Raw genomic sequence first — 15,203 nt, forward strand, 5'->3', positions numbered from 1 at the left:
TTACTTATATCATAGAGACTAGGAGTGGGGAGATTGTGAATGATACAACACAGACAGGTCTATTGCTATTTATGTACTAGAACACATCGAGGCTGGAGAAATCTGGTAATGTGGTGGGGTTAAGCAAATGCTAGTTTAAAATGGGATGCTCATCAAAATGGAAAAGCCTGTCTCCAGTGTTTTATGCTGGGTATCCACTTCGTGTCTACTGTAAAGACCATTTGGGGAAAAGAAATGGCTTCATGTGCTGCCTTGGAGTAATGAACTGCCCTTGACTGCTATTAGACCCCATAATGCATTCAGAGTTCGATTTCCCTGACAAGCCATTTACTTAAGGGTCTGGATAATATAAACAGGGACAGGAGGTCAGGGAGGTAGTGACATTATCCTGAGGCCAGCACTGCTCTACCAAAACATAAATGTCTCCGAACTGAAAATGGCAACTGGCTTTGCCCCTTGGGGAGGTCTCCATGGCCATCTCAAGTAAAAGTTTATTTTAAAAATGAATAGAAGTCTTATTCTTCTCAAGATGAAGAGTGAACTGTAGCTCTCTCTCCTTCATTTCACTTCATGGATGCTCATTTTGTCTTTTTTTTTTCTTCTGTTCCTTTTCCTTCTTCAAGTACTTAAATGTCATCCACCAGTTCTGGGTTCTTATTCTGAACATGTGTGTCGAGGAAGGGGACAGATGGAAGCCGGGGAGGAGGAGGACTATGAATAAACTGCTTGTGCTGCTGGGCTGGGGGACATTTTTAGTACAAAATTAAGGTAATTTATGATATTGACATGAATGAAACCTGAGGGGATCCACTCAAGTGTGCCTTGGTGACTCTGTACTTCTAGGGACCAAAATACCTATCACCTTTCCAAAATGATCACGTTCATATTTTTCTGAATGCAGCAACAGTGTAATTACTGTATTTGATTCTTCTGGTTCCCAGGACGTGAGGGCTCAGGCAAAGCCATTGGCTGCTACAGAAATAGAGGTACTTGGAACCCCAGAAGGTTGAGGTTGCGGGGAACTTGATGGTGGCTTTTCTTCGTAGAACTGCAGCTTCCCTGCTATCCTCTCTTTTTACTGTTAGGGGAGTGATTGCTCTACATTGTCACTTAAGCAGGTCCCCCCACCAACCCGGGTTAGTGGAGAAGCTCTAGAATTGTGACTTACTACATAATTATCTATCAATTATCTAGCAAATTAGGCTACGTTCCCTCCTGGAGCCCTAGAGTCTTCACCCACAGAATAGGAGATCATGACAACTGCCCCACTGGCCCTTGGGATGTTGCACTGTTAACTATAGGGTCTGAGAAGGAAGGTGGAAAAGTAGAACCTTCTTGGCTAATGTGTGGTGTTCATGAAGACCAGAGCATCTTGCCCATAACAGATGCATCTCTCTCCTTTGGGTCTAGGTTGCTTCGAATGCTGCATCAAGTGCCTGGGAGGAGTCCCCTACGCCTCTCTGGTGGCCACCATCCTCTGCTTCTCCGGGGTGGCTTTGTTCTGTGGCTGTGGACATGTGGCTCTTGCAGGCACTGTGGCGATTCTTGAGCAACACTTCTCCACCAACATCAGGGACCATGCCGTGCTGAGTGATGTGTAAGTACCTGCTTCCCTTTAAAACTGTGTTTAAAACGCAACAACCCCATGATGTTTTCAGAAAGACGACAGTGTGCTCTCCTGGCAGAAAGCTGATGCTTTTCATGAAAGCTCGCTGTATGCAGATAGAAGAAGGTCCATGAGAGAAGGAAAAAAAGAAAGGGCCAAGAAGGAAGTGGGTGTTTGGGATCTCACTTGGGAATGGCAAGCTTCACACATAGGATATCCACACACTGTAGCCTTGGACATGGGGGCCGGTGGCAGGGTGATGCTGCAGATCACCGCCAGTTATCATGGTTCCCAAGTAAGAGGCGCCCTCCAGTGGTCTCACAAGAAACGACCATCCCTGGAATAATAGGAACCCTATTGAGGACTGTCCTCTAATTCTACAGGAGCAGGACTTTTGACATTAATTCTTCAGGCAGAAGAACAAATCCCAAAACACCTTCCAATGCAGAAAAGGGAAAGTTTGGGGGAGTTGAGCCCCAAATCTCTGCCTCCCCATTCTGGAGCCATTCTCAGTGGAGTTTCAACAACTGCCATGCAGATTCTCCTAACGGTACAAGCCCCAAAGCAGTGCATTCATATACTTCATATACTTTCCCTATTGCCTCCAGTATTTTCTTTTTCCTTCCTTGACCTCCAAAGTCTCACTGTATTCAGGTGCCTTGTGATTATAAAAAACTTCCCCACCAGACTGAAAAAGGCACGGATGAATTTTTATGGATCAATAACGAAGTCATGTTGGAAGAGTCCTTAGGGGATGTTATTCTGTTTTATCTATTCACGAATGATATCCAAAGTAATGAGCAGGGGTAGGTGAAGTTATAAGGAGGATCAAACAGGACAATACAACTGTGTGCAAAGAAGACCAAGAATATTTACCACGACTGACCCTGGGAAAGGTGTGCTGCTTTAATTAGCTAGTGAACTTGATGAGTGGCTCTCAGATTTCCATGAATCCTTAAAAATTCCCCATGCCCATGCTTTGGTCCAGACCAATTAAGTCATAAGCTCTAAGGATAGTACCCAGGGACCAGTATTTCCTAAAGCTCCCCTGGTAGTTCCAAAGGGCAGCCAAAGGTTGAGGAACAGTCATCTGGGTCCCTGTCAGCTTTCACAGGACAAAATTAGTTGTAAATTAACTTTTTGTACCTTAACCTCTTGACCATTATCACTTATATAGTGAGAATCTCAATGCAAAAAAAAATCTGCCCAAGTTATTTCTTAAGGAAGCCTGAGTGCTTACTTAGGGGCCTTATCAGAGTAACATTAGCCAGTAGGCCTGGTTGGGAGGCATTTGATATGGCAGAAAGAACATGCTCAATGCCTTTCTTTACTTATTTGCAAAATGAGGATTCTAACCCCCATGGCACAGGACTTGGGTAAGTATTACAAGATTACACCTGAGCCTCTGCCCCTGACCGAAGGAAAAGTCTCTCTTGTCTGGGAAGGCTGTGCACCTCAACAGTGGGCCCACCTTGGAAAAAAGGCCCAGGATGCAGTGGGGTGGGCAAGGATGCCTGTCCAGAATGCCCATAAGCCCACTGCAGCCATGGGAGTGGCAGGAGATGTCACAGGACACCATTCTCATGTCCTCCCTCCAGAGGTTGAAAACGCTGTTTACCAGGCAGTGGATTTAAATCCTCAGGCTTTCCTCTTCCTTTCTGTAGAATCCAAATGATGCAGTATGTCATCTATGGAATTGCGTCCTTTTTCTTCTTGTATGGGATCATCCTGTTGGCAGAAGGCTTTTACACCACGAGTGCAGTAAAAGAACTTCACGGGGAGTTTAAAACCACCGCCTGTGGCCGATGCATCAGTGGAATGGTGAGTATGAATCTCAGATTGTCTGATGCACAGCCAGAGCCACACCTCTCTGTACTGTGTAGCTGAGAAAAGCTACGAGCTGAGAATGCAGGGAGAGTCCATGACACACATACAGGCACACCTCGGAGATGCAGTAGGCTTGGTTCCAGACCACCACAATGAAACGAGTCATAATCTTCCTGCTGCTGGAGGGTCTTTGCTTTTAGCTTGTAAAACACACATCTCTGAAGTTCAATAAAACCGGGGTATGCCTGTAGTGTTCTTAATTTAGAGTTCGGAATTTTAAAGTACCTTCAATATATTATTGATAATAAATTAAAGTATATGGGGGGAGGTAGTATTACATCAAACATTTCCCTTATCAAGGTATAGGTAATGAGGGTATTAAAGATTTTTCAACTATAAAGTTCCCACAATAAAAGGAGAAGACTTGGACATCGTCTCAATGTTCTCTTCATATCTTGAATATGGATTGTGATCCTGAAGCCTTACACGTACTAGCCACTCAATCCCCTTAGAGTTTCCCTCTGGGATGCAGCTCTTTATTACCTAGTCTTTTTTAAAAAAAAAATTATTGATTTCAGAAGGGAGAGATAGAAACATCAATGATGAAAGAATCACTTATCAGCTGCCTCCTGCACACCTCCCACTAGGGATCGAGCCTACAACCGGGGCAGGTGCCCTGACCAGGAATAGAACCCTGACACTCTGGTTCATAGGCCGATGCTCAACCACTGAGCCACACCAGCCCTAGAACCCAGCCTTTTAATGAGCTCTTTCTAAGCTCTGTTCTCCTCTAGATCAGAGGTCAGCAAAGCTTGTTTGCCCAGGGCCAGAATGCGATCAGTTCAGGCTCTGCCTGCGACTCACCTCACGGTGTGTCATTAAGGACAGAACTCTGAATGCTAGAGGCCACCAGAACAGAAATGTCCCCACAGGCCCTCTCCACTGGGCACCGGCTATCCTGGGAGCCCTGACCGCTGTGGGAAAGGGAGGCTCACCAAGCAAAGAATCACCAGCCCCTTTTCAAGTCTTTGTGGTGTATTAGAAAGCAAGTTTTCTTCTGAAGGGCCAGAAAAGAAAGCCAAGTCTGGAGTGGCCCACCCGTAAGCACTGGGGAGGGAGCCTGTGAAACTGCTGAACTCTGCTGCTTTGAATACTTTTAGAAATGCAAATGCTTCCCAAAGTGTAAATGCCCTTGAGATAAAATGCCTTGTTCCTGCAGTTTCCTGGGATGACCGACAGGAGGTGACCTGTCTTGAGCCGACCCCAGGCCAACCTGGCACGACCCAGGTATTTCCTGCAGTGTGGAAAGCTAGATGGAACCTTCACCTCTTCAGCAGCAGCCTGAAAAACTAAAAAGCCAAACTAGGATTCCGAACCTTCACCCACACACTCCGTGGGTGCACATTCTGAAAATATAAATACCCCAATGTGTTTGAAACAGCCTTTCAAAGTTCTCTGAAAACTGGTAGTCAAGGCAGGTTAAGAAGAAACTTAAAGCAATGTGATTACATTCTCTGTTGCAACGTGGGGGTGAACACGGTGATTTTGTCCTAAGCCAGGGCTTTGCTTGTAGAGTCGCTGTGAATCTTAAAGATGAAAACAACTCAGGGGAAATGAGAATTTGATCAGATTCACTGTGCATTAAACTTGTGTGCAAGGCTATTTTAACCTTTTAATACAGGTTCAAGATCTAATGCTTTTAGTAATTTCACAGGCTCATGAAACTAGTGAGGTTGCTTTTGAGAAGGGATGTCTTATATGACTATTATTCTATCCATCTATTATGTAAAAGAACTTAATTTGGGGGAAATTAATATGGTTATAATTCAAGTGGCATGTGAAACCACCCAGACACTGTCCCATGGGGAGTACAGAATTGATGTTTAGGAAGAATGCCACATGGAAGGTCCTGTCACTAATTAGCTCTGTGATCTTGGACAAGGGATCTCATCTCTTGAAAATCTCTGGTCCTTGTTAAAAGGACTTTTAACTAACCGGGCTTCGGTAGTAAACATTTTCCATACTCTCTCTCTGGAGAGTGTGACCACCCTGCCCCAGCGGTCAGCCTTGGTTCTCCTTTCCCTTGTCACTACTGTGGCCGGACGGTGCTCTGAATTGAATGCATCCCACAGGTTTGGTATCAGGTCAGAAATGCAGAATCATTCCTCCCAGGCGGTGCGCCTTGGCAGGTCCAGTGACGATTCTTTGTCCTTTTCGGCTTAGTTTGTCTTCCTCACCTATGTGCTGGGAGTGGCCTGGCTCGGTGTGTTTGGTTTCTCTGCGGTGCCCGTGTTTATGTTCTACAACATATGGTCAACTTGTGAAGTCATCAAGTCACCCCAGACCAACGGGACAGCCAGTGTGGAGCAGATCTGCGTGGATATCCGACAATACGGTACTTCCTTTTAATCCCCCATTAATGTTTATGCTCTCATGTGTAAGTCTGCACCTTAATTATTACATGGGCCTCTTTTTAATCATCATGATCTCTTTCATACCTTTTCTGTTAGAATGGAAAGATCGTTAGGGTCTTAGTTTATAAAGGGTGCCATTTAAAATTTTGTTATATTTTCAAGAAAGTAGCAAACATCTTATAATAATGAGAAGCTAATTCATAATGCAATTGAATAAAAAAGATGATGTCCACTATAAAAAGTTTACGTATTTTCAATATTCCAGTTTTGTATCATCTTTCCATCCAAAACATTGCATGCCCTGTATAATCCAATTAATTTGTATGTCCGACTCTTCAAAGCAGGTCTTTTTAAAATGACCAATTGCTTCAACTTCATCTATACTGAAAAACACAACCTAAAATCCAAATGTATTTTAAAGCCATGAGAACATATTCTGTAACAGCCGGCAGTTGGAAACAGGTTCAAACATGTTTTCAAATGAATGGGATCATCCCAATAGGCAGCTATGGTTGGTTCATTTTGACAAGCCACAGAAGGGGCCATTGCTGTGCCTGTCAATTAATTTGAGACTTGATTTCCCTGCTGAGTGAGAGAAGGCAACATCCTCTATGTACGGAGTTTAATTAGTGTTTCTAGCCAGGATGGCAGAAATCCTGTTCTTGGCAGAAACTAGGGGAAAACAGCTTTTCATTAGAACCGAAGAGGAAGTAACTGTTCTTTCAGAGTTTTGAGAGAGAGATGACTAGCATTTCATTTTTGTTGCTTGTTTTTCCCGTGTGACTTATCCTCAGCCTCTTACCTTATGATATAATAGGAAATTTGTTTTAAATTGCCCATCAGCCTAATAATCTTTTCTCATAAAGACCAAGGCTCAACCACACTTCTTTTCGATGGATTGAAAACAGAGCCTAAAAACAGAGCCTAAAGTTGATTTTAAAGTATTTGTAAATCAATGTCTAAATGTATTGGTAATCATCTTTTTAATCTGTATTTTAAATCGCCGGTTCCACTGACAATTTAGAGACTCGTCATTTCCCATTCTTCTGAAGCATGAAGACTTATTCTTGGCTCACAGCAAGGATGGAGGAAATCAGGAATGTTTTAAAATCCTCCTTCCTTACCTCCTGGGGAAGTGTAAATTGAGCTGAGTTCAATATGTAAGCATGCACCTGCTCATTAATGGCAAAAAGAGCAGCAGCCCCCAATGCACAATGTTGCTGCAGGGAGGAGTCCAGGTTACAGTGAGAAAGACCACAGACCGTGCTGGCCACACTCTGTGATGAAGGTCAGTGTTTTCAATCCCAAAGTATTTCCAAAACATTTGTAAAACACAATAAAAAATGGCCCAGCCGGTATGGCTCAGTGCTTGAGAATCAACCTATGAAAGGAGGAAGTCACTGTTCCATTCCAGGTCAGGGCACATGCCCGGGGTTGCAGGCTGGATCCCCACTAGGGGGCGTGCAAGAGGCAGCCAATCAATGCTTCTCTCTCATCATTGATGTTTCTATCTCTCTCTCTCCCTTCCTCTCTCTGAAATAATTTTTTTTAAAAAAATTATGAATATAAAAGCAAAGACATACAAAATACAAGTCCAAATTATTTAACAAAAACAAATTACTCTGTCAAACTGCCATGAAACTTTCTGAGCACAGACTCTCAATTTCACAACTTATCTCATGGCAAACCACTAACAGAGACTGAGTAATAAGGCCACAGACCAAGGAATCATGAGGAAATGAACTTGACCTCAGCATGATGAAATGCTTTATGGGGCGGGGGGTCCTCCTGGAGCTGCTCAACTATGATTCATAGATACACAGGAGGGAAAAAAATCATTTTTTACAGATATCAGCTCCACTAAACAAAGCATGATTTGTCGAAAAAATAGTATCAGGTTAAGTCTCTTACAGACTAGTTGACTTTACTCATGCCCTATAGTCCAAATGGGACTTAATTATTCCGAAAGGCTGTTTTGCAGAGGGCAAGTGTGTTCACTGTTGATGACGAATATGACCTACAACTGCACTGTAATTGGCTTCCAAAGTGGTGAGGATGGGAGAGCATGAAGCATTGTAGTTTGCCCTAACACCTAACTCTCTATTGGGTCTCACTTCACAGGTATCATTCCTTGGAATGCTTTCCCAGGAAAAATATGCGGCTCTGCCCTAGAGAACATCTGCAACACCAACGAGGTAAACCACTCTCCTGTCAGAGGCTCACAGATGATCACAACAAAACAGAGTCCATTCTCCTGGGGAGCAAAAGCAGGAGGGATGGCTCAAATGCTGTCAAGGAAAGACCTTTTTACAGGCTTTTAAAGAGTGAACTTTATGTAATCAGTACTCAATCACTTTTGACCTAAAAGATGGCCCTTTCATTCAGTGAGGATCGTAGCAATCAGAAAGCTTTCTTTCTGCAACAATTTGTAAGTGACCCCAATCCTGATTTTTGAAAGTATAAAGAGACTCTTTTCTTTCACCTTCAGACAGTTTTTCAAATTAGAACATGTCACAGGACAAGTGTAAATTAATTTTCAGGGGAAAGTGTCCCCTGTATTTGTATGTAAGTCAAAATTTTATAAATCAAGTTACAGTCAGTCACTTATATTGCCAGAGTGATTGCTGTTATTTCTAGGGCACCCTTAATTGGCACTAAATCTTAACATTCTCTGCTTTAAAACCTCTGGCCCTAGAATATTCTTCAGGCATTGGTTTATAAAACTCTTAAATGCACCAGTAGAAGCTTGCATGTATAAGAGAACCCTAATGGCCGAAACCAGTTTGGCTCAGTGGATAGAGCGTCGGCCTGCGGACTGAAGGGTCCCAGGTTCGATTCCGGTCAAGGGCATGTACCTTGGTTGCGGGCACATCCCCAGTAGGGGGTGTGCAGGAGGCAGCTGATCGATGTTTCTCTCTCATCGATGTTTCTAACTCTCTATCTTTGTCTCTTCCTCTCTGTAAAAAATCAATAAAATATATATTAAAAAAAAAGAGAACCCTAATGTGCTTTTAGAAAGCAATCAGTTACTGAAAATAATGAGCCCCTGCTGACCTGGCTGGTCAGTGTGTATATCCATAGTGTGGAATGGCTCAAGGCAGGGAATCCCAACCTTGGCTGCACATTGCAGTCATTGAGCAGCATTGTAATATACTGATGGCTGAGCCCCAGCCTCCAGAGCAGTGGTTCTCAAACTTGGCTGCACATTAGAATCACCTGGGAATCTTTTTAAAATCCTGATTTCTGGGCCTCATCCTCCAGAAATTCTGTTTCTTTGTTATTAATGTTGTGGCCCCACCCCTAACAGAGTGACAACACGTCCTACAGGAGGCGGAAAGCTACAGGAGAGGGCAGGGAACAATTTGTTATGGGGTGAGACTTTAGGGGCCTTGGTCGGCAAACTGCAGCTCACGAGCCACATGAGGCTCTTTGGGCCCTTCAGTGTGGCTCTTCCTAAGCCTTAGGAGTACCCTAATTAAGTTAATAACAATGTACCCACCTATATAGTTTAAGTTTAAAAAATTTGGCTCTCAAAAGAAATTTCAATCGTTGTACTGTTGATATTTGGCTCTGTTGACTAATGAGTTTGCCGACCACTGCTCTAGGGCATCAGAAAGTTTAAACACCCGCCAGGTGATTCCAACTGAGCTAGACTGGAACACACACTTATACTCAGCCTTGCGTAAACACTTAAAGATGATGCAGCATGTTGGAAGGGAGTAGGCCATTTAATTACACACGAAATGCTCATGTTGGTGCCCTCTTCTTTCCTAGTTCTACATGTCCTATCACCTGTTCATTGTGGCCTGTGCTGGAGCTGGTGCCACCGTCATTGCCCTGGTGAGTAAGGGCCTGAGGATTGGCCTGTTCTAGCTCCCCCTCCCAGCAGTCTCTATAACGACAGGTTTCCCTTCCAGGAAACACTTCTGGGACTCAAGGTGGGTTAAAATTCACCTGTGTAAACCTATCACATGTCTAGATGGCAGGGTGTACTAGTTGGCTGTACTGGCACTGATTGTAGGTAATGTAAATTGGATTCTGTGGAAAGAAAGGGGACCAATACCTGGAACACCTGTTAACTAGGACGGGGACATTGCAATGTGGCTTATTCAGCCCTTACTTTCATGACTTCAATCATGGATAAATGGTCATGTGAGGAAATGTGCATATATACATACACACTTGTACCGTTGATCTTGTGCACAGAAGTCATGCTTAATAAAGTTTTCTCAACACCAAATTAACCAACACAGAGCCATTGCTCCTTGGGGGAATACAGGATTAGGTTTCTGCGAGCCTCTGGTCACAACAGTTTTGTCAAACCAATGGAATACAGAAGCCTGCTTTGTGTGATTCTATTCAAAGACATGATTTACTAACACTGAACTCCCGGCCAACAGCACTATGCCTCATACCCAAATGAAGCTCAGTCAGTACATGTATCCTCTTCAGAAGGCACCTCACAACCTTCTTGCACTTAAAACCACTACACAGCACCTGGAACGGAACATTTTGAGTGAAACCACAAGAATGCAAAAAACATGGCACTAAACAGATGACAAAAAAGACACTTGTGCTCAGACAGAGCTGGAACAAAAAGGCAGTGTCACCTCGGTTGACCTCCACTAGGAGACGAGACTTTTTCACCACTCTGCACATGTCCATGAATGCCATGGAAGTGCTGTGAGTGCTAATGTGGGGGCCACAAAGACATTTCAGTATGTAGGCAAACTCGAAAATATAGAATCTGTGAATAATGAGGGTCAACTGTATAAACACAAACAGGTGTGTGTATGTATGTATGTGCACTGATATGTATTTTGGGAGGGCTTGGTTTGTGATTTCAAGAAATCTAAGATTGGTGAAGCAAAAGGGGGACATCTCATCAGCTCAGAAATGAGTCATCCCCAGGTTTTCCATCCCTGAAGTCATCCCTTCCCATGACAGCCCATGAAAAGAAAGCACCTGTTCACTCACAGTGTGACCCATTTTCTGGGCTGCTGCCAGCTCTCTGGGCTTAACAGGCAGGAGAGGACCAATTGCTCCCGAGTAGACAGTTTTGGAAAGATGATGGGAAATAGAGCATTTAGCTTCATCGGATGCTACTGACCCAGAACTGTATCTTGTCATTCTTTGAACACGTCCTAGTCTTTTTAATAAACATACCATGGGCCAAGCTGAAGACTGATGTGGTGTATGTGAAATGAGAAAAGGTTTGTGTGCGCTAGATGTGAGAATCGCCTGTGGTGGTTACAAATGGGAAAAAGAAACACCGTAGGCTGAGTTGGCACCCCACCCCACCCAAGTTTAGAAGTGTGGCACTGGCCCTCACTGCCTATATCTTACTGTCCTGTTTTGTTCTCTTCCACCAGCTGATCTACATGATGGCTACTACATATAACTATGCGGTTTTGAAGTTTAAGAGTCGGGAAGATTGCTGCACTAAATTCTAAGTTGCATGAGGCCCATAAGGAGCATTAGAGAGCTGTACGATGTAGCATGAACATCACTGACACCCAGACTAAAGCAGAGTCTAGGCTTCTTCAGTTTCGCACCAGTAATTTGTAAATAGCTTTAGTCAACTCATTCTGCGTGGAAGGTTAATAAGATGACTTACCGTACGTGAATTACAAAATTATGAGATCTGGCTATTTCCACATTTTGAAAAGGATTCAGTTATTTACTGACATTGCTCAGCACCCATTAAAAATTAATTTTCTTCAACTTAAACTTTAAACAACATCTCTAAGTGAAGTATTAAAACTCTGAAACACCTGCATTTTCCGTTATTTTTACTGGCTTGATAACCAAGTTCAGTGGCAAAAATGAACACAGTGCCGAAGATGAAATGGAAGAAAACTGTCTTAGTCTGGATTTTGTTTTGTCAGACTCCTTCTGAAAAATATTTTATAAATATATTTTAAATTTCATTAAAAATTTTTTATGATTGCATGGTTCACTACCAAATAAATGCCCCTCAAGTAAGGTGAAAATTTAAAGTAAAATAAAGGCCACCCATTTGTTTTCTCTGAAAAAAGGATTTATGTGAGGTTTTTTTTTTAACATAAAACAATCCTTTTCAGAGCCCACAAAATTGATAACCCTAAGTTGTTGGTAAGTAGTAACTGATTCCTTAAAGCCAGTTCTCAAACTGCACATGAGTTTTTAATTTTTTTATTTTAGAGAGAGGAAGGGACAAAGAAATAGAAAACATCAATGATGAGAGAGAATCAGATTGGTTGCCTCCTGCACACCCCCTTTATTGGGGATCAAGCCCACAACCCAGGCATGTGCCCTTGACTGGGAACCAAACTGTGACCTCCTGGTTCATGGGTCAATGCTCAACCACTGAGCCACACCAACCAGGCACTCGAAAGATTTTAATGGGAAGAGGAATTGTTCCTGGATCTGAAGGTCTCAAGTATGTTGAGAAGGAAATATAAGGAACTTGAGATGTAGATTTTTCAGGAAAGATGAGGAAAATAAATGGGAAAAAGTGTTGACCACATCAACTGTAAAGAATGCCAATATGGATTTTTACATTTTTGAAATGAAATAATGGCAGTTACAAAATGGAAAATGTAGTTTTACTACTAAAAAATTGTTAACAGAGACTGCATGCTTTGCTTATAGTTCTTAAGTTTGGTTTTGACATTCACTTAATTTTTCCATGTTAAATATGTAGTTCTTTATTACTTACTAAAAATAAACGTTCAGACTTTTAGGCCTTTTAGGTAATTGATTTTTGTCCGATAGCAAAGATCTTTGCACCGCACTTATTTAAAAATAACCACATTTCTGAACTTCTGTATCAGTTTTTAAAATTATTCCCAAAATGGTAAAAAGCACCCTCCATGTGTTTTATTTTTGCTTTTTCTTAATTAACTTTGACCATTTTTTTCAAGTGCATTATGTCGGGATACTAACTTTTCTTCTGCCTTTTAATATTGACTCTACTAGAACATGCTCTCAGTATCTGATGCCTCTGATTGCAGAATGAGTATTAATATGAAATAACCCTCTCCCTTTCTTACAGTAAAGTCCGTCTAATCTACCTAGCAGCTTGCTTTGCCTCTGACATGCTCACTAGCCATCATGCTCACCCTTCTTTTCCAGATCCACTTCCTCATGATACTGTCTTCTAACTGGGCTTACTTAAAGGATGCCAGCAAAATGCAGGCTTACCAGGATATCAAAGCAAAGGAAGAACAGGAACTGCAAGATATCCAGTCCCGGTCAAAAGAACAACTCAATTCTTATACATAAACGTTTGCCAGAGTGCTTCCGCCGACACATTGACAGCTGTGACAAATCATCAGGCAGCTGCTCTGCAGTACAGATGTGTTTCCCACCAAACAAACTCACATAGAACTACAAACACTTCACTGTCTATCTCAAGCTGCTGGGATGTATTTCTAGAAAAACCCTCCAGTAGGTAAACCTTTTCCTTTAGAACAGATACAGGAGGTTTCATGTTAGCCATTTTAAAAGGCAACACTTTTTGACAAAATGATTGTTCATCTTTTTGAAATTTGTGGCATGTTCACATTTATTGCTAGAGCAATCCTACCAAGATAGGAATTGAGAATACGGCATACTCCTTGATAGGGACCCATGATGTGCCAGCACCAAGGGAAGGGACCATAAATTCATGTGTGCCATCTGTCCCTAAACAGATGTACCTAATAGGGAATAAAATGGAATTGGTGTGAAGTTCCATTTCTGACAGCCAACATTTATTAAACAGTGGCTTCATCAAAGATAATGTAATTCTTACAATTGATTAGGACACCTTAACTTTATGATCCAATCAGAAATCTTTTTTCAATAATGCTAAAATGTGCTACTATAATTCTGCTATAACTACCATTAAAGAAGCTGAATTCTGACTCCTTGACAAGCTTTCTGAAATCAATTTTCTAAAAGACTTCATTGTAATAAAATGACCCACTTGTCATCATTCTTCTTGGGAAATAAATGTCAGCTCAGCCTTAATGAGTATTTGCTGTAAATTTCTAAGAACTTGCATCACAACGGGAGATCCAAAATACTTCATAGAATTTTTTTCCACAAACATTTTTTAAATTAAGAAGTGTTACCTTATTAAAATGACCACCATTCTAAACCATTTCTATGTGGTCTGAAAAGTGAGTTTACAGTTTCATACCAACTGTCTAAAACCTAATTGCAAATAGACCACAAACCTCCTACTTTTATAGACTTGAATACTTAATTTAAATTAGGGTATTTATTTCACTTTTTCTTATCTAAATCTTAGTTTCCTGGAATAATCAAAGTTCTATGTTCAGCAAAACAACAACTGCTTGAGTTTAAGCCATTTTCAGAAACTTGCCTTCTAAATCATTGTGTACCAGAACATTAAGTGACTATAGGTATTGGGTATTAGTGATGGTAAACTTTGTGTTGTTCTTTATGAAATGATACATATAACTGTTGGGTGCATCCATGCTTTTTAAAGGGGGCTGCATAATATAGGGTTAACTATGTATATTCATGTTAAGAATTAACTTGTGGTTTGGCTGTTTTCCTGGATTTTAAAACATACATGTGCAGAACTGTATTGCAATGAAAGGAAGCATAACTTTATCAACATGCTATTAAAATTGAACAAGTATATTTCATTTGGATTCTTTCAGTTGTGGTTGTTAATGCCTAAACATGCCTATTTGGACCTTGACAATTTTTTTAGTGGGAGAAGCTCTCCCCCGTGTAGAACGGTTGTTCCGGACTAGCTTGGTGATGTGCTTTCTGTTGCATGGCAGACTTCGATGTTTCCTCCGGCAGTGCAGGTGCCATTAGAGTCCAGTGTTCTAGAAGCAGTGTCTAAAGCCTAATTTGACTTTTCTAATTCTGGTGGCTACTACCAAGAATGTTTGAAAGTTTTGTTCAAGTAGTCTAATATTTTTTATGTAAAGAGCATTAAATTTTGCTATGTATAAATTTTTGTAACCTAACAGTGAATCAATATTTTCTATCAGTGCCAAGGGCTTCCTGTAGTTCTATTCCAGTGTTATAATAAATATTTGTAGATAATAGTCAATACTTGTGTATGCTTATTTTAAAGATCTATTTAGGTGGAAATAGTTGTGGATGTACTAAGAAAAATGAAATAAAATTATAGCTTCATTCAGTTGCCTTTTGACATACATAAATGTTCTCTTTCTCCGTCTTCAGTATGGTGTCATTTTTAAATAGTATGCATGATCAAGATTTCACATTCGTATGAAATCCAGCTTTTAAGAGTGCTATGTTTCATTTCTGACAAATCTCTTTTAAGAAAATGACCTCACCCACTAGGGTGTATTTTACATAAAGTACCATTAACACTTTACAGT

At 41.4% G+C, this 15,203-nt stretch overlaps 1 protein-coding gene across 6 annotated transcripts in view; it reads left to right on the plus strand.

Moving 5' to 3' along the window:
- GPM6B (glycoprotein M6B) overlaps positions 1 to 14,998 on the plus strand; it is a 142,741-nt gene extending 127,743 nt beyond the window's left edge. For 4 of the 6 annotated variants that reach the window (XM_059680267.1, XM_059680270.1, XM_059680266.1 and 1 more), the window contains 6 exons: positions 1,411 to 1,597; positions 3,271 to 3,427; positions 5,657 to 5,828; positions 7,969 to 8,042; positions 9,622 to 9,687; positions 12,964 to 14,998. In XM_059680267.1, coding sequence (XP_059536250.1) covers positions 1,411 to 1,597; positions 3,271 to 3,427; positions 5,657 to 5,828; positions 7,969 to 8,042; positions 9,622 to 9,687; positions 12,964 to 13,113 — 806 coding nt within the window. In that variant the 3' untranslated portion in view covers positions 13,114 to 14,998. Of the gene's footprint in view, positions 1 to 1,410; positions 1,598 to 3,270; positions 3,428 to 5,656; positions 5,829 to 7,968; positions 8,043 to 9,621; positions 9,688 to 11,219; positions 12,545 to 12,963 lie in introns of those variants that run through there. The other 2 variants (XM_059680268.1, XM_059680271.1) reach the window with 1 other exon arrangement.
- Positions 14,999 to 15,203: the final 205 nt, after the last annotated feature.

Source organism: Myotis daubentonii, chromosome X, assembly GCF_963259705.1.
Source record: "Myotis daubentonii chromosome X, mMyoDau2.1, whole genome shotgun sequence".
Lineage (NCBI taxonomy): Eukaryota > Metazoa > Chordata > Mammalia > Chiroptera > Vespertilionidae > Myotis > Myotis daubentonii.